The sequence below is a fragment of the Amblyomma maculatum genome, chromosome 4 (genome assembly GCF_055883805.1).
Source record: "Amblyomma maculatum isolate TAMU_Amacu chromosome 4, ASM5588380v1, whole genome shotgun sequence".
Lineage (NCBI taxonomy): Eukaryota > Metazoa > Arthropoda > Arachnida > Ixodida > Ixodidae > Amblyomma > Amblyomma maculatum.
Window position 1 is genome coordinate 23,088,082 of NC_139347.1, and position 25,959 is coordinate 23,114,040.

Sequence of the window (25,959 nt, forward strand, 5' to 3'; positions counted from 1 at the left end):
CTGTGCCCAATGCTTGTGTCCTGTGCCATGCTTGCCACAGCTTTATCATCATAGTTTCGTTTCGTTTGTGGGGTTTAACGTCTCAAAGCGGCTCAGGCTATGAAAGTAACTTTACCATCAGGTTCTATGACCATATACCTATGTTGCAGAGATCGTAGTCTTTGGAAGAAGTAGAACAAGCGGATACCACCGCGATAAAAATCATCTGCTTGCTGTGGTGTGACGAAGCTAATATCATACTCTCAATGAGTGCGACTTCCTCGGGGTCTAATTCGGCACTGTCTCCAATTTACTTACATATAGAAGAGAACCTGATATTATTTTGACGTTATATCATCTTGATGGAAAAAGGTATGAGAGATGGTACTTAACCGAACAACCGTCAAGAGGTCAACGAATCTTTCACGGGAAGGTGCCTGTGAACTGACGTACAAGTTACTACCTAAAAGGGGCTTGAAGGTCTTCTTTGTGATCGGCTGCAGTCATTTACTGTGCATTTTTACATATCCAGAGAAACAATTTTCCTGTATAGCAATGAAACCGGGATTAACTAAGGACGTTGAAGTCTGTAATACTAAATGTACAAAGCGTAAGGAGAAAACAAGGCCAAATGAATACCAGGTCGCGCGCCTTCCTTTTGACAGCAGCAAAACAAATTATTGAAATTTGCTGCTCGCATGAAACATTTTCCTCATTCGTTCCTTTCTTTTTTTTACCAGCATACTGACCGTTGTCATAGATTTGGTCACACATCTCATCGTCTACACACACTCAGACTGGATTTAAGTGGTCGCTGAAGCATACAACCATCGTGAAGAAGTAACTATCGCCTACGGTGGAATCAATTACACACTTCGTGTGAGCCATAGGACAATGTTCGGTTTCTGACAGTTTTATTGGCATTGTCCGCCACATTATGTTTCGTCCATCAGCTGATTTCTGCGCTGATACAGACTGCGTGTTTTTCGTTCTTTTTTTCCTTACTGGTCAGGAACGCTGATAAGCACCATTCTTGAAACTTTGAAAAATAAAATTAGCTAAAAAGAACAAAAAAACAATGGGGTGTAGCGCAAAATATGCTTTTCCTGAAGTCTCTCGCAGCTTCAATTAAAGCACTTAATGTGACAAGACATAAGGACTGCAGCTTGTTGGCCGCAAAAGGAGTCCGACTGTGACATTTAATGATGCGAGCCCAGTGAAGTGCAGTGCAAAGCGGCTCCAGGGACCCTTTGTGGATGAATTCAATGACCAGGGTGTTCACTATAAAAAAGCATCTAATGAAAAAACAAACAAACAAAAAGAAATAGTTAAAATTATAGAAGCAGTGCTCTACTACGCCAAGCAAAACAAGAGAGTGCCTGAATGTGGAGTTATAAAAGGATATACGCGTAAAGTTTCTTGCTTAGAAACAGTGGGGCCTAGCTTAGCCGAGATATAAAAAAAAAATTAAACACGGATTAGCTCTGCTATGCCTGGATATACGTAGCGAAAAGCAGCGACTACCTCGGGATCAGGAGTTAATTTCTCCAGTCTTCTGCGCCATTCGTCAGCAGCTAAACTCTCCTTGGCTTCCATGTCGAGCGCGTGTAAGTTCACCGGCGTTCCATAATTCGTTTACAGGAAAGGAAAGACGCAGCATCTGTCACTCGCGGAAGGCAAGAAGCGCCGCCCGGCGGCGTTGGAGCGCACTCGTTCCCGCTTAGTCCTCATAGTTGACGGCAGATGGGTGACGTCACATCCTTGACGTCGCCCTAATTGAGTGATTTTACTATATTAGTCTGTTACTTTCAAATTGCGCGCCAATCGCAGTATCTGTCACCCCCAGAAAAATTGCGACTGTATTCGGCATTTTCTGAAGACGCACCTTTACTTTCGGTCAGATTTAACATTAATTTTTTTTCCCATAGCCAGAAATTATTGCAAATAATAAAAACATTCAGCTCACAAGCTGGAGTTAAAAGAAAAAGTGCCCCAAGATTTAGGTTTTGAGAGCGAATGGTTACTTCCAAGTGGTCTTAGTTCTCAAGCAACAGTTCGAGAACTTCATAATGTCAGTGATAACGACATGTTTCAGTATAAACTCAGCCTGTGGTTTGGCATGTAATTTTTTTTTTGCCGTCCATATTTTTTGTGCACATGAGGCCGCTATGCACACCACTGTCAAGTAAATTCGACAAATTTCTTTTTACTTTCTGTTGTTCGCATACTGCCAGCTGTTTATCGCGTTTTTTGCTTTTTTTTTTTGCCAATTGTAAAGGCAACCCCGACCCGGATCCTCCTAAGCGCAACCTCCTCTGCACGGGTGAGACCGCGGGGGAGGGATACCGCACACGGAGGGAGCACGTGTGCGGAGCCGGAGGTGTTCCTTTCTTGATTAAAGGAGAGTAGCGTCGTCCATATCAAGGAGCCATGGTAATGATGAGTCTTAGGTCACCAGGCGGGTCGCTAAGTCTGCTTGACTTTGGGAAGGCAGAAGGTCCCGTGGGACCCACTCAATACGTACTGACTGCAGGATGCGCGCCGCAAGCTGGTGAATGTCTTGACATATTTTTGGGCAATGGCTGACATGTCGGAGCAAACGTACCGCTTGAATTGCGTCAGTGCGGATGACAACTTGGGCCGTAAGGAGCATAATAACGGTGGGCACTGAGCTCCTGAACTGCCACGAGCTCAGCGCCGAAAGATGCAGGTTATTTCGAAAGTTTAAACATAGAGGTCTGATTCAGGCTATTTTATTTTATTTTTTTTTTTAGTTTCTGCTTCTGCCATTTATAATAAATATACTGAGCCCGTATGTGTTCTCATTTCGTTGCTATTCCCCTGTCCACGTTTCGTGTTCGTCATGCATTTTTGTGAAGAAACATGCAAGCACCAAATTCGACTGTCAAAAGCCTAATCTCACTTTCCTAATGATGCTACGGGGGCGGACATCACTACGGACATGAGGGAGGGCTACAACAGAAAGATATATTTTAACCTCTCCCATTTCAATTGGCCCATATGTTTTACAACCTGAAAAAATGAAAGCTTGTACTCTTGGTGTATACACCGTTTATCGTGTAATACTAAAATAACTTCACTAGCAAGAAGAAAGCAAAGCATTGTCGAATGCGTGTCATTTTTTATTTATTTTTTTTAAGCTGGCGACAACAATTTGTTTACACAGAAGTGCTACAGCTTGCACGACGAGCTCGTGATAACTATAAAAACTCGCCGCATCGTTTCGAGCTGCGAGTAACGATGTGCTCGAATTGTTCCGCATATGCTAGTGGCCAGCCGGAACTTGGGCTGCCTCATTTCAGTTTGGACAGCTCGTACATGTAGGCTGCGAACAGCTTGGCCTGTGGAAGAGGCAGGAAACGAGTTTGCCTGAATAAGAGCAATTTTACGAAGAACTCGCGAAGGTACAAGAACAACTTATGGGGGGACGCTCGAACTCCGCCTTTAAGGGTATGAGGCGATAGCGTAGGCTACCAGCCCACATATACAGCCCCGCTTTAATCACGTCGTACAATTGTGCCTGCGTGGCCTGGGGTGAACGTGTACAAAGCACCGCTTTAATCTAGCCGTATGAATGTACCTGCGTGGCCTAGGGGTAACATGAATGCAAGGGAGTACACATTCTGATATCACCCTCCCATGTGAAAGGAAAAACCCGAGTTGGCAGCTTCTGCCAAACATAGCGCCAAGCAACCCTACAGCCCGTCAGTGCGCGGCTACGTCTGCTGCTAGCTACCGCTTGCCAGCGCACTGCTCGTATTTTTTCGCTCACAACGTCAGCGCAGGCGCCGACGCTGGATTCTGGGCAAACGGAGCAAGAAACGGACTGGAACTTTCACCAACCCCCGAGACGAGATCAGCGATGCCTATGTGCTCGTTCTGGGAGTGGAAGCCGCAGCCGGCCGGATTGATGGACATGAGAACCATGTCCCGGCAGACGTTCTCCTGCAGCAGCTTAGCCGCGCCCACCGAGAAGCCACCCCGGGTCTTGCATGGAGCCACGCCGTACGCTGTGCAGCAACAACAACAACAACAACAACAAAAGGCCAGTCACATCGGGGTTATTTCATCTATACCACGATTATGTTAAAGGTATCGTATAAGTCATATCGTTTAGCTAGACGTACTGGGAAATCAATGCGCCGACCTGCCTCGTATGATATAGACAGTGTATGATTGCTTTCAGAAATAGATTGAGCGAAATGGCTGCAGTTTCGTCCAGTGTAGCCTCACTTTTTTTAAGTGCTTTCAATGAACTAGCCTCGTATAAAAAATTTGTTCGAGTGCCTTCTACAGTGCAGATTCGGCGTCCGGTGTGACACAATGGGTACGAATCACTGTGAACGAAAAAAGAAATGCAATGCAGCGATGCCGGACCAACTAAATCACTCACATGTGCACTAGATCCTGTAGGTAAACTGCCTAGAAATTGAATTACCGGCAGATGAAAGCAGTAACAAAAGCTCGCGTCTAGTTTGCACCGTTACGCTTCTAACGGCACGCCCTATGGTTCACGTCGCTACAAACGTGAGCAAACTTGTCTCGAAGCGCTCGAGCCGCCCTCCGAATAGCAAGCGAAGCAATCTCCTCGTTCAGTGCTGCGTAGAAATAAAAGCAAAAAACGGGCACAGTGTCCCAAACACAGAAGTTGCGCACTAGGTTTTGGTTCTCATTGATAATTGCTCTGGCGCTTCAAAAAGTGCTCACGAATGTATACATACATATAAGGACGTTGTTCCCTCGACTGCGGCGATAGCCACGTGTAAGTGTACTGGCGATCGGCTTCTCGAATTGCAATACAAGGAGACTACAGTAGAATGCAGAAGCCGCTCGAAAAATTTGGCCATTCAGAGAATATATTAAGTGATTTTGGAAACATATGCTTTCTTGCAGCAGTGCATTGTTAAAGCACGAGGCGTAGTCGCATTTTCCTGAGTTTTTTTTCTTACATGCCGGAACACTGGTGACCTTGACATCGCTAAAACCAGTCTGAAGGCAGGCGACGACCGTCTTCGGCTTAGCTCGCAAGGTAGCCGTTTGCAAAGACAGCCTAACGCTCTCTCGTTGTTGTCGCTTCCTTGCTTGAAATCACTTATATATGCACCGTGGATGTTATCTAATCTAAATAATACTGATGGCCTCCGACGTACCGTGTTTGACAGCGGCCTCAGCGGCATCGAAGTGCGGCCCGCTGGGGTCCGTAATCCACGTGTCGTCACAGTGAGTCATGACGACTCTGAAACGCGTGGTTAAGGCGTGGTAGATTAGCACCATTCGGTGAACGTAAATCCGCGTATCGACGGTTATTTGATTTCGGTCTATGTCATGACCCAAAAATGTTACTTAGCCACCGGTTCACCAAAGCTTACAACTGCTAAAATCGCAACGACCCAGATCCGTAAGGAACTTATCTTATACGTTCAGTAACTGCACTATGTTTCGCCGATGCGTTAACGCTGGCAAGTTATGAAAGGAAAACCAATCAAATATGCAGCGGCTAGTAGATAATACTGCATTATATTTGCGCTAACCTTTGTGAATATGGCTTCAGGCCACAGTCACAGGCAAACGTCGAGCACTGTAGATTGCGCTTATCTACACTGGCAGTAACTGCACAGGGTATATTACTTCTCAGGTTATCCGAAGCAAGGCGATTGCAAAGGCATATTGCGTGAATCCACAGAAACATTACGTCTAGTTTGCTGTCTTTCATCTCTAACTGAGGCATATTGTGCACGCTAAGAATGGACAGCCGGACGCCGCGGTAACGCGGTGTTTAGGGCGCGCTCGACTACTTTGTCCAAGGATGCAGAATCGAATCCCGGTCGCGTCGGCCGCCCTTCAATCGAGGCGAAAAGCAAGGCGCCCGTGTGCTGTGCGATGTCAGTGCACGTTAAAGAACCCCAGTTGTCGAAATTTCCGGAGCCCTCCACTACGGCGTCTGATAGCCTGTCTCGCTTTGGGAGGTTAAACCCCATCAACCAAATCGAACAAAACCATTAATGTTTGGTTCTTTAGCTTCGCAAGAACGGCGTTAGTTTGCGTACGGTTTCGGTCACGGAAAGGTTTACCTGAACTTAAAGCAGGCAAGACAAGCAATTCGCGCATGCGCAGCAGTACTGAAGGGTGGGACGGACATCAGGGCCACCGGCTCAGTCATGCACCCGACAAAACGATATCCATCCGGACGATAGTAAATAGCTTGAGGGCTTCGAGCCTTCAAAGGCTCACTGCCATGCCACCGTCAAGACACTCGCTATATGGAGCGACTTGGGGAAGTTGAATGTCAAACTCAATAGGCGAATTGAAGAAGAAAAAATCAGGTTTCTGATTTTTTTTCTTTTCGGCCTAACGTATATAGTGAGCTTCGTTGTGGCGATGCCGTGAAGAATCTCCGGCACAGCCGCGCAAATTACTAACAACCTAACAGGAAAGCATGTGGGTGAAGAACTTGGAGCTGAGAAAATGTGGATAAATTAGTTACACACCACGATAGCAATTTCTAAGTTAGATGTCGCTAATAGTAAGCCAGCACTGCCCACTTGATAAAACAATTTGTAGCTGTGTTACTTTTATATAAAGCAACTGACCTACATCATACTTCAAGCAGCTGAGGAGTAGAAATGTGGGAACTGGTATATAAATAACTCTGACGTGGCGGCTCGCTTTGCGACGCAGGGAAGTATTCTGATGCATTTGCCCGCGACTTCTCTATCATCTCGCTTGGCTGCTAGTTCTGGTTATTTGTTTCAGCTATGAGAAAAAAGCAAACAATTTCTGCAATGCCTGAGGACCAGAAAAGAGTACGATTTTTTTATTTTTTATTTTTTTTTTTTGGGGGGGGGGGGACTTTTTATGTTCAAATAAGTGGCAGCGGCGGCATAGCACCGGCTTGTAGAACAGCACTGCGCAAACTTTTTGATGGCGTTTTGATACGCTTCAGTACAAACGAAAAAGCAAGAACAGCACCAGAGTACAGAAATCGAATGCATGGCGCTACAGTGGTTTGCTCCTTTTATGTCAACTGACACGCGCAAACACGATCTCATGGCTGAAGACAGTAGAATTTCGCAACTGAAACCCAGTATTATAAAGGGCTCATCGTTTAGCCTTTTCTTTCTTTTGATGCCGACGTTCATTGCAGTTTTAAAGTTCGCCCTGAAAACATTTTGCTGTCGCTTTTGTGGCTCATTAGAACCTACTCTGTTTTTTACCCGCTTTCCACGCCTCGCAAAAAAAAAAAAAAAAAAAAAAAGGAAACCCCACAATTTGTCTTCCCAGCCCTCATCACCTTTCTCAAATGCCTATGCTCTCCATGTATTACGGCTTTAATGAGCTTTGGTGTTCCCCAAACACTTGTACTGGTATTTTTTGACATTATACGATCAATTTATTTCAGCGCTCTAATTCCTAATGTCCTGCTTATACTCTGGAGAGAAATTCTAACAGGAATAGTGGCGCACATTCTTTCTTCACGTTACATTTATCTGGTCATAGAACAGTGACTTCCTCACTGCATTCAGACGCGGGCTAGCTGCTGCCTATAGGTGTCACTCGCTGTCATTGAGTTATCCAGTCTAGTAAAAGGACAAGAAGGCGAGGATGGCCGCCCGGTTAGCAACTCACTTGACTCGGTTGGGGCTGCCTCTCTTGGAGAACTGGGTCTGCAGATGCCGCTCAACGCACTGGCGCACCTTCTGCGCCGTCTGGTTGGGCACCGTGCGAATGGAGAACTTACCCACCACCCGGCCAGGGATCACCGCTTTATCGCCCTTAGACCAGTGGGCACCCTCAACACCTGCACGGGAACCTTGGCACGTCCATGAGTTGCTCTGCCATGTGCCCTTAGGCTATGAACACAACCATCAGTACGTCCACAAGTGAGAGCAATATTGCAATACGATCTGCAACGACTGAAAACAGCTTGCAAACAAGCCGCTTTCCTGGACCTCCTTTAAATCGAGGCAGTTGTTACAGCCATCTTGCCTAGCCTGGAACTTATTAGCTAGCGCCGTGTCTTTATCGCCAGTAACAAACTCAACGCGACTGAAAAATAATATTTTCATTTTTATTTGTAAAATAAGTACCGAGGGTAATTAAGCGCTGCACGTGGCCATGATAGTAATGATCTGCACATTGCATAATCAGATTGGTGCATCTTACGCTAGCACTCAGTAGATTCGACAGCTTTGGGAAATCTAATTTCTGTGGAAATTTTCAATATTTATTTTCATAAGGCACGTGAAAAACAGTGTTCGCTGGAAGTGTTGTCATTACACAAGCTGCTCCATGCAAAAAAAAAAAAAGAAAAGAATGGCTAAGATATAAATTATGTGCGTACTCTTCAATATTCGAACGTAGTTGAGACATGCAGCAAAATCCAGCCATCCAGGTGATAACCTTTTGCGTGAACATGACGACCGTAGAGCATTTCGCCAATTAAAAACAAGCCATCTTGTGAAGACATCTTTTGTAAGCCTCGCAAGAAGCTTGTAAATTCACAGCTGAAGCAATAAAAAAAAAAAAATTGCGCACACCGTCTGCTAGCCGGAAACACAACACTACACTTTCGCCCTATAGATGTAACAGAAGCTTTGTCGATCGATCAATCAGCAATGACAATTTCGATATTTGTAATAAAAACAAAACACCACCAGAGGCTCTTCTAGGCACCGCTGCTTCTGACTTCAATGATTACGAATCTGGCGCTAAGTTCATTCCACTCTGTGACCTAGTGGGATGCCCGCCCTCTGCTTACCGTGTATAGAAAGTGACGGATAGCGCCAACGGCGCATTAGGATCTCCGTCTTGTCGGCGCCAGCCATTCGGACAACGCCCATCTCTTCGCGATAAGCTTCCTGTTGAGGACAAAGTTAACGTGCCTATGACTTATACAGTGCAGCCGGAAGGTCGTGCTCTTTAGCCTCTTGAATACACAGTAAATTAAACCGACATGTAAATTAAAAATATATTCTGCTCTTGATTAGTTGCAAGGCATCGTAGTCGTTAATGCAGTTATATTATCAAAGAAAGCCATTGTGACTGACTGACAGGTTCGAGAGGACGTGCAAACACTGATTAACAAGCAATATGCAGATGACAATAGCAACCTGCATTAAACATGTTCATTAAACTCCTGATCCGTTCCTCAATCATTACTGGTTTTTAACTCGTTGCGGCCGTGGTTAATACAACCCATCACTGTTGTTTAAATCTTAACAACATTTCTGATTACTCGTAGTCCATGCCAAATGCCTTAATATATTTCGCCTTCATTGATTCTCCCCTCACGTAACATTCTCTGCTTACTCCAGCTGTCAAAACAAATTCCAAAAGTAGTTAACAGCTTCAAAAATTCTCCCAAGCAGGAGTCATAAAAACAGGTTACGACATGCCGCTTCTGGGTCTCCGCAGAAATTTGGATGCTCCATTACCTTTAAAAAGCGTTATAATAAATGCTGAGTAATACTCGCATATTTTTGCAAAATAAAAAATATAAATAAAAAGGTCGGCAATCTGCAGATGAGAACAATTATTGGAAAGCTTCAGCACATAGCACCTTTCAACTACGATGGATCCTGCCCCAAAAATAGATCGCTTTCTTTTCTCCAGCAGGTGAAGAGAGTTCTTATACCTAGTACACTCAAGCCACGGCGCTTATTACGGAGAAAATGCAGCATACAACAGTTCTATATATGACATCTTTTCCGCCACAAACGCCGTTGTTGCAGTGTATGGAAACTGTTGCAGAATTGTTGCTACAGCCGTTTTAAGGAATAATAACTAATGGCTTGATTGGGAACGACGTACGACGTCGAATTCGATGCCCTCGTAGAACTTGCGCTCCTCGTGAGTCAAGGGTAGCACATCGTCGTATATGCACGGTATCTTGATCCGCCCTTCGGCATCTGTCAGGCTGTTCAGCAAGTACATCAGGTCGGGCATGGCTTCGATGCTGCCGGGGGGAGAAGACGTGCCTCATTTAGGCAGAAAGAAATGCAATGAAACACGCATTTTGCGGTGTACTGAACGGTGCTGATTGCTGTGTGTGCTTAACAGTTTCCTTTAAGAGTATAGCACTCCAGCACACAGCCGCCGCCCTGTGGCGACCGTTGACGCTGACTACAAGGGTCCAATGTAGTACTTGCAGGTTTCTGGACTACTGGCGTAAGCTCAATGATCGCTTGTCAGACACTGCGATGGCACCTTCTGGGCTATAACGATGATGCCCTTAATTCTAATATAGACGCTTGCCACGAAAGGAATCGGAAAGGTCGGAAAGAGGGACAGCAAACCCTAATTCCAAAGTTCTCGTTGCTACCAGTCCTCATTTAAATTTTTCTTGACGAGGAGAAACAGGGAAAAGTACGCGACTGTCGCTGTCATATGCAGTGGACCACCCTTTCTCGCTCAATGGTAGTATGGCGCGTATTGAGCATATATGTGACAAGAGGCACAAGTAATGGTTCGCTGACTCCTGAGATGTGCAAAGGCGTTAGTCATTCCACGCAAAGACTTAATATGTGACCAGATCAGTCGGAACTACTCCCTTCTATATTATGCAGCAGCTATGTAGACCGGGCAGAGATAGAACGAATATAACATTTCGGATCGCTAGTCGTTGTTCCAGTAAGCCACGAAACGATAGCTCACCGATGAATCGGTTCGCTCTAAATAATATCATGGTAGAACGAGATGAAGACAGCTACGCAGTATAAAAGATAACCGAAGAGGGGTTGAGGGAGAGCCAAGCCAGCGTTTCGACAAGGGGATGAAGACAAGTTCTTTTGTTTAAACGTTGGCTTGGTTTGAGAACTGAGGCTCTCCCTCAAAACCTGTTGTTCTTTTTCATAGTCAAAAATACCAAGTGATCCAACTTTTCCAGCCCCGCCGGGGTGGTGCAGTGGTAAGACGCCCGACCACTGTGCCGGAGTTCCCGGGTTCGAACCCGACCACGGCGGCTGCGTCTCAATGGAGGCGAAACGAAGAGGCGTCCGTGTGCTGTGCGATGTCAGCGCACGTTAAAGATCCCCAGGTGGTCGAAATTACTCCGTAGCCCTCCACTACGGCTCCTCTTTCTCTCTTTCACACTCTCATTCCCACCATCCTCCCTTCCCTTACGGCGCGGTTCGGGAGTCCACAGAGCAAGTGTGACAGTTACTGCGCCTTTCCCTTCCTGTGAACCAATTTCACGTGCCCTACACAGAGCACATGCGAACGAACCCGACACGGTCTACGTGGACGCCGCAGAATATCCACACCGCTCAGCTTATGCGATATGCGCGGTATCCAGCCGCTTCGAACACATCACATCAGCCTCTATCATTACCCGAACGTCCGTAGAAGCGGAAGAATCCGCTATAGCCGTCGCGATAGTCTCTTCCACTGCCACCCTTATCCTCAGCGATTCTAAAACTGCCATACAAAATTTCGCCCGAGGCCAGCTACATGCTGCCTCTCACAAAATCTTAACTACCAACGTTCAAACACCCCGACCAATAGACCTTGTCTGGGTACCAGCCCATTCGGGCAACCCCGGTAACGAAGCGGCCAATTCTGCTGCTCGAGCATACGTCGACCGAGCAACAGATACCGAGGACCTAGGCAGTGCCAGAGATCGGCTGATCACCTACAACGACATTACACTACACTACCGGTCTGAAAGACTTCACTACCCTCCCCCACACCCCTCCTTAACTAAACCACAACAAATAACATGGAGACACCTTCAAGCCCGCACCTTTCCCTCCCCAGCACTGCTGGCACTCTTCTCCCCCTCTACTCATCAGTCCGAATGTTCCCTCTGCGAGGCCCCGAGAGCTACATTCGAACATATTATGTTCAGATGCCCGGAGTTTCAACCACCGGCCGAATGGCGCCTTACGGACAACGAGGCTTGGGAGATCGCGGTCTCCAGCTCAGAACCGGCTCCACAAAGGAGACTGGTCGACTGGGCTGAAGCGGTCGCCGTCAGGCACTGCCTGCTGGCCACCACCCGTGATCAGGAGCCGGCCCAGCCCTTGTAACGAGTATTTCGCGGCTCCACTAAATAAAGTTTTTCACCACCACCACCACCGCTGCTCAGGGACGCCAGAAGTATATCTTCAGCAAGGGGGGAGAGGGGGGGGGGGGACAAAATTTTTGTCTGTTGTTTTATTATTGTTGATATTGTTTCGGAGAGGAAGAAGTGTCAAAGAGAGCCAGAAAAAGAAAGAAGGAAGAGGAAATTGAAGTTTGCGCGTTCGGTTGGACATTGTCTTGTGGTGTCTGCTGTCTGTGTGAACCTGGCCTGTCAAACCAGCTAGAAGGTCTACGTGGTCACGTTACGGGCGTGCAATTGTGGTGGAGGTGCGGTGTAAAGATCCTAGGCGCTACATTCAGCGACACAGGCATCACAAGACAAGGTCTAACGGAATGCGCACACTTCGATTTCGCCTTCCTTGTTCCTTTTCCTGGCTCTCCTCGACACTTATTCCTCTCCAAACAATATAGCTGAAAAGAACTTGGCGACTCTATGTCCTTTCTCGCATTTCTGCGTAGAACGAAACCATCGAGGAAGATGCGCTAAGCGTGATACCTACAAAAGCCTGTCTACATTCTTTAAAAAATGCTGTTCTATGAAAACCATAATGGCATCAGCATCCCTAATAAATATTCTCCCCCCTCTCCCCCTGTCATCTCAGTTCCGGCGTCACTGCTGTTGCAGCTTGATGCACAAAAGGGCTTCGACACAAAGTGTGGATCATCCGCTTGAGCCAGCGAACACTTATGCACAGTGTATAAAGCAAGAATGTCCATGCTCTTACGCTGTTCCGCCGTAGATACCGGAATGGAGGTCTGCTTTGGCGCAGGTTACCTCGATTTGGAAATGGCAGATGCCCCTGTATGGTGAACAAAAAAAAAATTACAAGGCTGCACTCCAGTGTACTTACGTGCAAAAATGTGAAAGCATTGCGAGTTCCGTGCCTAATTCCATTATAAGCTTATTCTGCTTTTCTATCTACACTTTTATTATTATTTGCTTTATTTCGTGTTTCATTATTTTTATTTTCACTTTTAATACTTTTTACGTACTGCCATTGTTGTTCTTTCCCAAAGCGCTCACCGGCGCCCTTAGCTTATACAAGGAGAATTATGGACTGCTTCTCAGGAAGAGTAGTGGTTAGCGCGCCCGGGTGGGGCATGGGAGGGTTGTTGTTGGACTCCTGGCGTGGACATGATTTACTTATTTTATAATTTCGCTTATTTTTCTTGAGGACACATCATGGGTGACAACTCGCTGTCCCGCCACCAATGAGGAAAGAAATGATTTCGCATTAAAAACACTGCGCGTTGCTTGCTTGAAACAGCATGCAGTAAATGTGGATTCCGAGTAAGACGTGATGTTGGGCTAGTCGGTTCACGGTTATGACTAAATAGAACTGCGCCTTCTTGTCCCGTTGCCTTCGCGCAGTGCTCTTTTGTGGATTCCGCTTAGAACTAACCGGAGTGTCCTAATTGCGTGCAAACATAACTAAATAACAGCAAATATAGACAGCAGTCAATAATTCTTGCAACATTGCACTGGGTATTAACAAACAAAGCACCGTTTATCAATATGTCATTTTTTGAGCACTGCACAGTGTACGCAAAATGCGCACTATCTGCTACAGGTAGTGTACACTGTTTTACAGTAACACATTCTCAGTCTATACAACGCTGGCGTTGAGGCCTCGCACCTTGCGCGCCCAAGTGTACGCAACCGCAGTCGATCATTAACATGCACTGTAGCTCGCCTGATCACCGGAAGTCTTGTGCTCATTCGATGTTTCGCTTTCATCTCTGAAGCTCCCACAAAGAAGCACGCAGACGGAAGTAGTCTTTTCGGTATACTTAATATCGCGTTCTCGTTTCCTTTTTCAACCCTCTCTGTGCATGTTCAAGAGCTTCCCGTCAGCAAATTTAGAGTTTATCACAAATTTTAAAATATATATTGTTACTAACGGACTACGTACGTGATTAGGTTAGTTCTTACACGCGGCTACACGCAGTACTGTTTATAATCATTCCAACAACGCAAACCTTTGCTGAATGTATCAACCTTCAGCCTGCAATATGCGGTACCTCTTGATGATGCATGTGGCAAATCTGTCATCGAGGAGACCTTAACGAAACAAAGCAACGGTGAAAAACCTAGTCCAAAATTCCTCAGTGGCATTCTATTTTTTTATAGTTTATTAGGCTTCAGAATCTGCCTCTGTGATCGAGACTAGAGATTAGGAATTACTCGTACGTGCTCCACATTGAACTCAACGTGCGCGCGCAGCAAAAGAAGTGCTAAAATGCCGCAACCATGGATCAACAACGTGAATGTATTTTGTCCATCCTTACTCAAGCCGTAGCCGGAAGGCAACACGTCCAGCTCCCAGCCAATACCTGTGAAGTTCAGATTTCCACTCCTACAAGATTTTGAATTGAAAAGCTCCATTACATATTTCGCCAAGGTCATCGGATATGATCATTTGACCTTCGGCAGGAGAAGCGCCGTGGGTGTGTCCTAATGTCACACACGTGATGCGCCATAGCTGCTACTGATGCGCCGCTAACGCGTCGCTGCGCCGCGCGCCGAACCCTGTCTCGCCAGCTGCGGCCAAGTGACGAACCATGTGACTCGCCGCTTACTTAAAAAAAAAGAGGGAGCCTTTCATTGGATGTGCATCAAGTTTGGTGTGACTCGCCATGGAAATGTGTCTTGCAGGGCCGCCAAAAGCGTTGTCGATTATGCTGCAGGCTGCTTCAGATCACCCAGAAGATGTGGCTCGCCGAGCTATTTCACTATAGAAAGACACTCTGGTTTGACTCTTTTAAACCGAGTAAGACAGAGCGAAAACTCCGTTACTCTTGCTACGCTTCGTTAGGTTTAGCAGTGTGCAGCCGAGTGTAAAGGAGCTTTCGCTATGCCTTGGTTTAGAAGAGTTAAATAAACCACATTGTTTTTTTTTTTAATTTTCAGGTCTGTCGACGCTACATCGGATAACAAACATCTGTTAGTAAAATGTTGAAGACTAGAGTTAGAAATGTTTAAAAAGGGGTGGATATATGCCTTCATTACAAGGCACCGGTATTTGTCGAATTGTCGGATCTCTCACGAAATAAATAGGTATTAAGGAATGTAATACCACCTGGCAGAGCCTTCTTTGAAGTAGGCGGACACTGTGCTTATAACATATAGCCCCGTCAGGCGTATGCTCTAAGCTGAATTTTAAGCGGCACGGAGGACAAACATAAGGCGCACAAATCAGACTTGCTCCATTCGCATTGGGTGCACTGTCGCCAATTCCGGGATCCTGGAACACTTTAATTTTAATTGTGAAGAGACTGTCTGGATATTATTCCATAGTATTGTACGCATGTTAACGCGAATGGTATAAGCTATTGAAAAAACCTATTTGCGGTTTTAATAGGTCCTGTATGAAATAATATGGGAGTATGCAGGAGCCGAAATGGGGCATAAAGGACCCATAAAGACGCATTCAGGACTAGTAGGAGGACGCGCAGGATATGCATATAGGTCCTGTTACTCCTTTTTCAGACTCCTTTAACTCCTGTATATCACATGTGGGATATATATTAGGAGTTATCGGAGTTGTGAATAGGTCCTGTGTACCATGATACAGGAGTTGGATGAGCTCCTTAATCAGGATTTGTTTATGCAAGTTTGAAAAGGCAAAGTTTGATATACGCATGCGGTGTCCCCGCTAAATTGAATCAAGAATTAAAATCAAGAAAGCCTTTTTCAAATTTGAATGAAATGAACATGGAAGTTTATTTTGCATTTCGATTTCTGCATGCGCTGCTGTGAGCGCATGCGGTAATTAGAATCAACAATCGCTGCACGTCTTCCGACCTTATGGCGCACGTTCATATCTGTAACTGGTGACGAGTTTGCAATACGGAAGTGCAGGGAATAAATTCGCATTTCCACATGAACATAAGTACGCTCGAGCATAACTCAAAACACACGTCGCCGCCCACCGAACCATTCATTGATAGCTGCATATCAACAGCGATGCTTATTTAAGGGTTTGCATATTCAAAAGGAGTGATGGGAAGTAAAATACTGCCGCCGCTGCTCCGCTGGCAGCATGTGAAGTTAAAAGGTGATATATGACAAGCGGATCCGTACGAGATATCTCTGTAGTAGAAAGAAAAGTGCGCTTTAACACGGCGAAAAAATAGCCAGTACGTAACATATTCGCATACTCTTGGGTGCACGTGCAAAACACTGATACGTTTGAATGATAGATGATATTGCCTATGTGTATTGATAGAAAAGAAAAAGGTTCAGCGTGTTTGCGGGGCAATCGTCGAAGGACGACCGAACTTAAGAAAAAGATGCAAAGTGCGAACCGAAAATAGCAATAGAAATGGACGAATATAAGTATAGAAACCATCTGTCGCCGTGGTGTACCATCTCCCCCCTAGACTCTATTTTGTGTATTGTGCTGAAGTTAGGCAATAAAGAAAAAAAAAGTCGCCGTGGTGTAGTGGTTAGCGTGCTGGGCTGGTATGCGGTGTAATCCGTGAGATCATGGTTCGATTCTTGATGCGGCAAGTTTTTTTTTTTATTTTTTTTATTTACGTGCATTTTTTATTTGCCTGAACGTCTTTTTAGCCTGCATCCTCATTTTCCCCACAACGAAGGGCGCTGACCACATTCTACGACGCACATAGCCTGCGACTCCTACTACTCCTTTTACTCCTACCACTCCCTCAACTCCCACAACTCCCATATCCAATAACCCGATATGAATAGGTCCTATATATAGGTTTTTTCAATAGGGCTTCCAACGAGCGTGGCAAAATTTGTTTCGAAGCTTTTTCTTCCCTTGCAGCGAGTAGTTAAAACTGCGAGAGCCAGCGGGCTGCGCTTTGAAGACCGTAGTGAGGTAACTGCGAAATATCGTGGGGCAAAAAATTTTATGAACGCTTGATTTAACTGGTCTAAGCTTCCGATAAGTAGCATAATTATGCTTCTAAAGTTTGTTCCGCGCTCACAAAGTATATAAAAATGCCTTAAAACGCAATGAGACGTGTTTCTGAAAACAGCAAAAAAAAAAAAAAAAGGAAAGGAACGCTTGCTGAGGGAAGATCTGTCAATATACTGATTGCTATCTAGAAGCACGCCAAGAGCTGACCTGAGAGCGAAAGTGAGGCACGGCGTCCGCGACCCCAGCCAGACGCCATCCGACATGCAGATGTAGTCAATCTCTTTGAGAAACTCGCTCTTGCTGCCCGACTTCAGGTAGGCCGCCATGCCCTGCGAATCCACTTCCTGCATGCTGTCGATCAGCACCTGCGAGTAGGGCAGGAAGTACCACGTCTTCACTTTACCACTTCCGGCTCGTAACAAATATTCAATGCGACTGTTGTTCAGGGCAGACGAGGTGGTATTCGTCTTGTCACTCAAAAAATACCAGATATCACGTGACCAGCATTGTTAACGTTATCAGACACATTCTCTTGAGACTTCAGATACATAGTAGAGAGGTTACTTGGTTCCTGTATGAGAAAATGTGAATAGGCGCGAAGAAACAAGAACAAGGCACACAAGACAGTATTCTGTTTCTTTGTCTTTCTCTTCTCCTTGCGGAAGGTTTATCAGGACCATTTGGAGTGCATGTCCCTTTTCAAGAAAGGCGTGTCAGCATCAGACCTGCTTTAGGTGCCAACTTATCATCCACCCCGCATTGTAGTTTTTCTCTGCTCCTGTCGCTTTTTATTTTCTTTTTCAGGCTCCGGGACTGGTTCCAGGCTGAGAAATAAATACTGAAGGAACATTTTTTAACTCCTTGCCCTACTTCTTTCACCCCCCCTCCTCCCCCCCCCCCCCCCCCCCCATCCACTCCCCTAGCTTTTCTTCTTCGCAAGCAAAACCGTATTTAAACCCCCACTAGGGATTATCATGCTGCCCAGACGAGGACAAGTCCATATGTCGAAACGTTGGCTCGGCTTGTGAAATGAGGCTCCCCCTCTACCATTATTCAGTGCTCTTCCGTACTGTGTAGCCGTCTCCTTTCTCTCGTTATACTCTGGGCCATCGACTACTACTACTACTAATATACTACTACTACTACTACTTCTACGCCGACGACAACGACGACGACGACTTTTCAGCCGAAAGAGCTGTATAAGCTATCGCTTAAAATTGCGTAGTTTTACCCTAATTGACTTCTAAAAACACATCAGATGAGCATCAAATATATTTATTTCTGCGCTCGTTGTTCGCTGAACTTACTGAGATTACAAGGATTGACGTGCAAAAATTTTCGTGAGCATACTACAATCGGCATATCGTTTCTATAGGACACTGTGTACACTATAAAGGAATTTCTCATTGACATCGCCGCTGCTAGTCAATTTGTTTCCAGTTACTTCCAGTTTCCAATTCCAGGCACTAGACGTGGATATTACCACCGCGGAGGTGATAGCTGCGATGGAGAAACTCCGGACGATCTCAGCGGCGGGGCCGGACGGAATAACTAACAAAATTCTTACGAACTATGACGATACGGTCCAAGCTTTAACAGAATATATGTACAAGTGCTGGAAGGGGGGAAACCTTCCACCGGCGTGGAAACATGCAAGAGTCACTTTTATACCGAAACCCGGCAGAAAGCTCAACATCGAAAACCTTCGACCTATTTCCCTTACGTCGTGCTTGGGTAAGCTCATGGAGCATGTGTTTCTCGCGCGTTTGCAGAACTACGTAGAAACTCATCGCCTCATGCCGCACACAATGATCGGGTTTAGGCCGCATCTGTCCACGCAGGACGTGATGCTTCAACTCTCTAGAGAAATCATAGACCCGGAGAACGGTCACGGTACGCGGGCCTCCTGAGGTTGGATTTGAGGAAAGCGTTCGATCTAAATCATCTAAATCATCGCTGACAAATAGTTTTCTCTCTCTCTGTCTCTCTCTCTCTCTCTCGCAATTATTAAAAAGGACATACTGAAAAGCAAAGAAATTCGATAGGTTTAATTCTAAACCTATACGCATAGAGCGACAAGCTCTGCTGAATGATCGGACGCGGAATGACGCACGTCGCATAAGAGTTGACGCACTCGCTCTGGCGCGCGCCTCATCCAAGGTAGAACTGAAGGAGGAATAACCGGAGAAGCAACTATTATCTCTCTCCTAGTCACGTGACATTTACAGCGACGAAGCCGGTGAACGCGAAGCAACTGTTATGTCCTCTCCTAGTCCCGTGGTATCACAGCGGCGGAACCGGGTGAGCGCGCGAAGCTGCACCTTTCCACAGCAAATTTGACAGATGTGCGAAAAGCGGGGAAGCAGCAGCAGGCGAGCGAAGATGCGAGTGCCGCCGGCTCCACCCACAGCACTCGCGGTCAAGGTCGAACGCTTGAGAAACTTGACCTTGGCAGACATATGTAGAGCCATAGGCTATGGTAGAGCTTTCCGCTCAGAAAAATAAAATTCGTAGATCAGACTCTGCGTACTGAATGGCTTGCTTAGGCTACGTGCAGTTCAGTATATACATGTCATACATACAACACACACTATGACCGAAGTTAAGCTAGACATAGGCCTGTATCACATGCATGGAGTAACAACGTTATCAATGTTCTGCAATTTTCACAACAACAGAACATTATTTTATGTGGTTGCTCCCACTTAGGTATATTCCCCATTTTTCGGGCTTGCGCCAATGGTACTTGCCCATTCATTCCAGTTATTTCATTTATTTTTATCGCAGTAAAAGCGAAGCTTATGAATGCAGCTCTGCAAGTTAGGCTTCTCATAGCTGTTGCTATAGAAACGGCATTAATGCTGCGTTATTTGTCCGGTACGCAAATTGTTTACATCGATACACTAGGTACAGATGGCAGTGTTCAAAACCTCGTATACAACATAAGCGAAAAACACGAAAAAATATGAATCGTCCGTTTTCTGTTTTAAGACACATGTTGTGACTTAATTATAATTGCTCATTAACTTCATGCAAGTTTTTGACAGTGTACAGTTCTGTAGTTGTTTTTTTTTTTTTACTGCTAGTTAACAGTCAGTCGCGAAGGGCCGTCCCTGTTTGACGGCACACTCACGAAGCGCCATGCGGTCGACTGACTAACCACGGCAGACGTGAATGCGTCAGAGTGAGTGCCGTCGTGGTTCTGATCTGGGGATATCACATGTGCCGGTGCGGACGTCAACAAACAGGCCGAATTAATGTGCCTTGCACAGTTCACGTTGCAAAATTACCTCCCGCCATGCAAATGTCGCTAAGCACAGAGGAGAGTAATGAAGTTATGAGCTCGCTAGGGAGAACTGAAGACACTGAAAGAGCTAGTGGGAAGAGCATAAAGTACAAAACACGTAAGCATATCCAGTATCACTGGACTGGCAACTCATACTTTATGCATGCTGGCGAAACCGCCGGTATATTTATGCTCCTTTTTATTAGAGAAAAGAGGATAAACACAACCCTGCCTAGGGTGGGATTCGAACCCACGACCTCCGCACGTCGCAGAGCTCTACCAACTGAGCTAGGCAGACGCTCTTTCTTGATACACCCTCAAGCGTGTTCATGTTGTTCAAGTACGAACGTTGCATTTTCCAATCTGTATAAACATTGCTTAACTAGCTCCCCATTTTCTAATCGACTCCAACATAAAAAAGTTAGCAGAAATAAGCTTATCGACTTAGCGCATGTCGACTGACATATCAGGCTGTGCATTTCTAGTGGAAGGCCGTTTTGGCGTTTCATTAGCGTAACAGGCCCGCTTTGGCGTCTGCATGCTCAAATGCATATTCGGCCTTTTTCTGCTTGCTGCCTTCGTTTCGACCGCGGTCCGTGCACCCTTCATGCACTCCAGACTTAGCGCCACATTCGTTGCGACGCAGCACTTTCATTGTCCTGCATAGAATCCTTGGCAAAGACGTTTACAAATATCGGTGAACTGCCCTGCTACACATTGGCGAAAATGCAAGCCGGCAGCTGCGTGGAAGTTCACGAGCAGTTTTTATCACCTTTTCGAAACAAAACTTATCAGACTGTTGGCTCTTCGCTGTCGTCTTGTAGGCGCCCCTGCAGGCGCCCCTCCAGGTGACTAGCTGTACTAGCGAGGCTTTTATTTCCTCGCTCTCGGCAGTCGGTCTGGTCACCAAGTCGGTACGACCTTTCATTATGGTAGATGTGTCCGCGAAATGCTACTATAAAAAGTTAAATAAAAGCTGTAATAGTTTTCGCTGGAAAAATTATTCACTTTAATTTCCTTCGTTTCAATGTGCCTGAAAGCGTCGTTCGTGGCCAACGTCCACAAAATAATCACAGTATGAAACATTACTATAGTCGGACGTCCACCCACCCTGACGTTGAGCGGTGGCCTACCGGCGCTCTGCAGGAACGCGCAAAGCGCCCAGATGCAAGCGGTTAGCGGACCCTTGTTGTCGGCCACGCCCCGGCCGTAGAGGCGGCCGTCCTTCTCCACGGGCTGGAACGGCTCTGTCTCCCAGCCGTCCTCCTGCATGCACCCACGGAATGCCTCGAGTGCGCTCAGTCATGGACAAAAAATGAAGATTCTCGAAACCAATTTTATTCCTGCCTTGCGTTTTTAACCAACGAATTCACACTGAGGAGACTTCACTGTTTCTTCTACAATTTTAATTGACCTTCTTCCCCTCACAGCACCAAAATATGTTCTTTTTTTTTTTTTACCCGAAGCTGCTTTCCACAAACTTTTCTCCCCCATTTGTCCTCCATAAAAAGTCTCTGAAAGTCGTAAAAACGAACCTTAGGCCGTTCTTAGGCAAACGGGTCGTTAAACGTACTGGAAGACGTCAGTTGCCTTAGGTAACTTACCGGTCGCCTAACGTGTCTTCAGCAATTAGGGACACTTTTGTTTTAAACCTTCCCGCAGAGCAGGCGCACTTCGGGTCTGTATGACGTTCTAAGCTGTTATCGCTTCGTACGCGGACTTAAAATCTGCACATGCATATTTCAGTGCGAAAACCCGCTCCGGAGGCTCCAGGGAGAAATCCAGAGGTTCGGGGAGTAGCAAAATCACCCAAAATCGTCCAACGTTGACGTGGCCGCAGACTGACCACATCACCAGGCCGCGGCCAGACCAAAATCTCGGAGGCAACACGCTAACGCCACGGCGGGTGCGTTCGCTCTTTATGACCAGGCTGACGTAGGCTTAAACCTACGCCATTATTCCCTTCTCTAAGCACTATACGTAACAAAACGGCTGGCGGGCAGCGCCATCTAGACAACCCTTCTATAGGTGGCTTTGGCCGCCCAAACCTTGTGCGCCGGCTGGACGTCCAGGTGTCCGTAGAAGCAGAGTGTTTTCCGCTTAGGGTCGTGGTTGGTGCCGGCGAGAAGCAGCGGTGGGAAGGGCACCTGGGTGCCGTCCGAGAGCGTCTGGTCGCCCATGGGCTCCAGGATGACATGCATCCCGTGCTTCTTCAGCTTCTGCGGGAGGTATAGGACAAACTCTTCTTCAATGCTTTAAGCACATGGCCCAAGCATATGTCTCGTTTTTATTGACACACGTTTTAAGAATGTATCGGTGTAATGAAGAAATCACACTCATTTTTCACGGTTTACATGTTCGCATGCGTATCGAAAGCTACGTCGTTCCCAGTGTGAAGAGGAGAGTCATGGCTCCCGCAGTATTCGCAATCCGATGTCCGTAGACATTACTTCGAGCATTGGAGGGATGGAACGTGGTGTGTTCTCCGTTCCCTTATTTTTTTTCTATCACTTCGCGTTTCAGTGCGCCGACATAACAGCTTCTGACACACTTTGTAAATTATAGGCTATATAGAGTAAAATAAGAGAAGTACATAAGCTACGTCAGTGGCACCCATATGCCGATGTCCCTATTTGTTATACTTCTAGTCTGATGTCGCGGTAGTTGCGGCGACTTAAGAATGCAAAATCGAATTCGATTTATTACTCACCGATTATTACCTCACCAAAAACAATGAAGGCATTTAAGACCACTTGATAGGAAATGCTATTGCATTCGGGATACCAGTTGCATTTCCTTTACGCGTTTATGTCAGTTTCGTTACTGCATTCGTCAGCACATAACGCGACACTCATCAGTGTTTTATTGTAGGAGGACAAAATTTTCAATTGGACAAATGGGGCATTTCTAAATAAAACCCATGAAGGTGGTGTTATGCGACTTATCATTCGTGGTCACGTGAACACTGTGACGCAATCACATTTCCATGAATCAGAGAATTTCGTTTCTCACTGTGGTGGGGCTTTGGTTTAACGGGAACACTAATGTTACCGCAATAATAAAGCTCTTGGAGCGTCCGTTTATTAGGGTACATACCTCCTGCATCAGCTGTATCAGCCGCGTGATGTCCTTGTGGTGCTCCTTTTCCGCAGAAACGGTAGGAATGGCCACCAGCTCTTTCAGCCACGACAACATCTGGTCCTTGTTTTCCTCGATTATCCTGCGAATTAAGACGCATAAGTTCATCTCTAAATGTTCCTGAAAAATATACGATTGCTTACTATATTACTGGCTCCACGGCTCTTAACTTTACTGCATGGTCTCTGACAAGCCACAAGAACCAATGCTTGTCGGCTCAACCATACTAACTGGTTCCGAAGTCCCTTTGGCGGTGGTATAAAAAACCTTGCACAGATGTATACTGCTGGCACAAAACTGGTGTGTAGAGCTCCAGCAATGTATAGCAGACGACAGATAGTTAAGCCATGATCAGCAATTAAGGGATTATGGGTAACTGCTGGTGGTCTACTTTGATGAAGAGTTGCTTCTGATAATCCGTCTTTAAGCGAAGTAGTTCCAATTTTTAAATTAGGTATCCGTCCCGATCAGTCATTAAACCGTTTTACTAACATGCATTGCCTGCCGACTATTACAGCACATAATATATTAACGAATCACACATCAACTTGATTTCAACTCCTCTTTTTCCGATAGGCGTGACTTTCAATTCGGTTACATATGCAAAACTCAAATTTTCGAATATGCTATACCTTCCTTTCCCTGAATTTAGATTTTTCTAACGTCAGCTTATAAAGCCCCTTATCTGGATGTCTGGAAGCTTTTGTTGATTTGCGCCATAAGCAGCTTCTTTGCGTGTGCTTCGATACTCTCATATTAACATGAATTCGTTATTTACTAACCGACCGATGTCAGTTAGCTGGTATCGATAATCACCATTCGCTTACAACTAATTTCGCCCTGCTAACCGGAGAGCGCGGTGCGCTTCTGTTTTTAAGCTTCGTAAACGATCGTCCTGCTGGCATTTCACGCTGTTATGATCGGGCTTCTAGCCGTGATTCCCGCGGCTCCTGCAGCGGCCGGCGGCTGGAGTCGAGCGGGTGCGGGCGAACGCCTGACGCCCCTTACAAGCCTGGTGCTGCTCCGCGTGGCAACGGCGCACTTAGGAGAAGCCTCGGCGTCTGTCTTGTCAGGGCTCGTCCGAGCAGATGCCAGATATTCTGGTGGTGGTGGTTACTATGGTATATTTTGGGGGAGGGATACTGGTCGCGTCTTATGTTGGCCAACTTTGTGGCATCATTCTTGGCGACCAGGGGGGGGGGGGGGGGGGGGGGGGGGGGAGTTTGAGTAAAGGGGGGTAGGGGAGGAAGAGGTAGCTAACGCCATCATTGTCACACGAGACACTATAGGCCCATGTAGGCCTACAGAATAGAGCTGAGGCCAGACTCCTCCAGAAAAGTCAGGAGGAGCCTGTGAGAAGAAAGTTGGTTCCGAGCCGGGAAGAGCAATTGGCCTTCCGTATCATCAGGGAGACCAAGATTCCGGTAGCCAGCCAGAAGTTTCTGGCGGTGGCTAGCGGAGGCTGGGCATACAAGGAGCAAGTGCCCCAGTGTGCCAGTGTTGCCGCAAGAGAGACAGGCTGGACTGGGAGCTTGGCCGCAGGCGTACATGCGTGAAGGAGTCCATGTGCAGCCTATACGCAGTCGCAGGAGGAGGGATTTGTCCTTCCGGGGAAGTTTGTCTGAGAGCCGTTAGAAATGTTCTCCAGCGGCAATACGACGGTCTGAACGAAACGACCTAGAGCCTTTCTCAAAAGGGGTCTTGAAAAGTCAAAAGGTGTGACATCCTCAGTGACTGGGGCACCGTTGTCGTGCGCTACTTTGGCCAGTGCATCCGCCTCCTCATTGCCCTGGACTCCAGTATGTCCTGGAACACAATGAAGGGCCAGTTGATACCCTGAGTCCTGAAGGTCTAGGAGTCGGGCTTGGAGAACGTTCACCGAGAGGTTGATGCCATGGTGAATAGTCAGCAGCTGCAGAGCAGATCTGGAGTCACAAAGAACATTCACAGGTCCAGGAGGGACGCTGGATGCGATGAACGGTGCGGCTAAGTGGAGAGCGGCAAGCTCAGCAGCGGTTGAACTAGCTCGGAATGACAGGCGGCAGGACCTATACTGATCTAGCTGCGGTGCTGTCATGGCTGCAGCTACTTGGGAGGTAGCAGGACAAACCGAGCCATTCATGAAGAGGAGTGTAGATCCTCTGCACTCCTCGAGGAGAGTTGCAGTTGTCTGCTGGAAGCCAGCTGTAGGGGTGTGACGCTTGGTGTTGCCACCTGTACCCAGGAAGAGAGGAATTGAGGGTCTATTGGGCGGAGGGGGTAGGTCTAAGAAACCTGGAACGGGACCAATGATTTCCCTGTACACTGCTGACCGCTTTCCCATACGAGAATGGGAGTTGCTGTGCAGCCGTGCTAAGAGTGAGGCGCCGTCTGGAGCATGGCTGAGATGGTTGATGAGGGTCAGTCCCCTCTGTGCCAGGAGAAGGTCCATAAGGTATATACCAGCTTCCGCCAGGGTAGAAGGAATCTGTGAAGACTGAGGGACTCCAAGGAATCGTCTAATCCAACGCCTTCGAATCGTGTCGAGACGGATGACTCGAGCCGACCGAAATGAGACGAAAGGGC

The 25,959-nt window shown here is 46.6% G+C and overlaps 1 protein-coding gene across 1 annotated transcript in view; it reads right to left on the reverse strand.

The window, feature by feature from the left end:
* Positions 1-2,988: 2,988 nt before the first annotated feature.
* The window catches only part of LOC146190493 (cytosolic non-specific dipeptidase-like), a 30,040-nt gene continuing 7,069 nt past the window's right edge, over positions 2,989-25,959 (reverse strand). The window contains exons 2-12 of the mRNA XM_084599799.1: positions 23,353-23,476; positions 22,305-22,475; positions 21,367-21,522; positions 17,178-17,335; positions 12,807-12,881; positions 9,811-9,955; positions 8,759-8,858; positions 7,627-7,798; positions 5,151-5,236; positions 3,844-4,010; positions 2,989-3,341 (exon numbers count right to left, since the gene is read on the reverse strand). Coding sequence (XP_084455925.1) covers positions 3,294-3,341; positions 3,844-4,010; positions 5,151-5,236; positions 7,627-7,798; positions 8,759-8,858; positions 9,811-9,955; positions 12,807-12,881; positions 17,178-17,335; positions 21,367-21,522; positions 22,305-22,475; positions 23,353-23,476 — 1,402 coding nt within the window. The 3' untranslated portion in view covers positions 2,989-3,293. The remainder of the gene's footprint in view (positions 3,342-3,843; positions 4,011-5,150; positions 5,237-7,626; positions 7,799-8,758; positions 8,859-9,810; positions 9,956-12,806; positions 12,882-17,177; positions 17,336-21,366; positions 21,523-22,304; positions 22,476-23,352; positions 23,477-25,959) is intronic.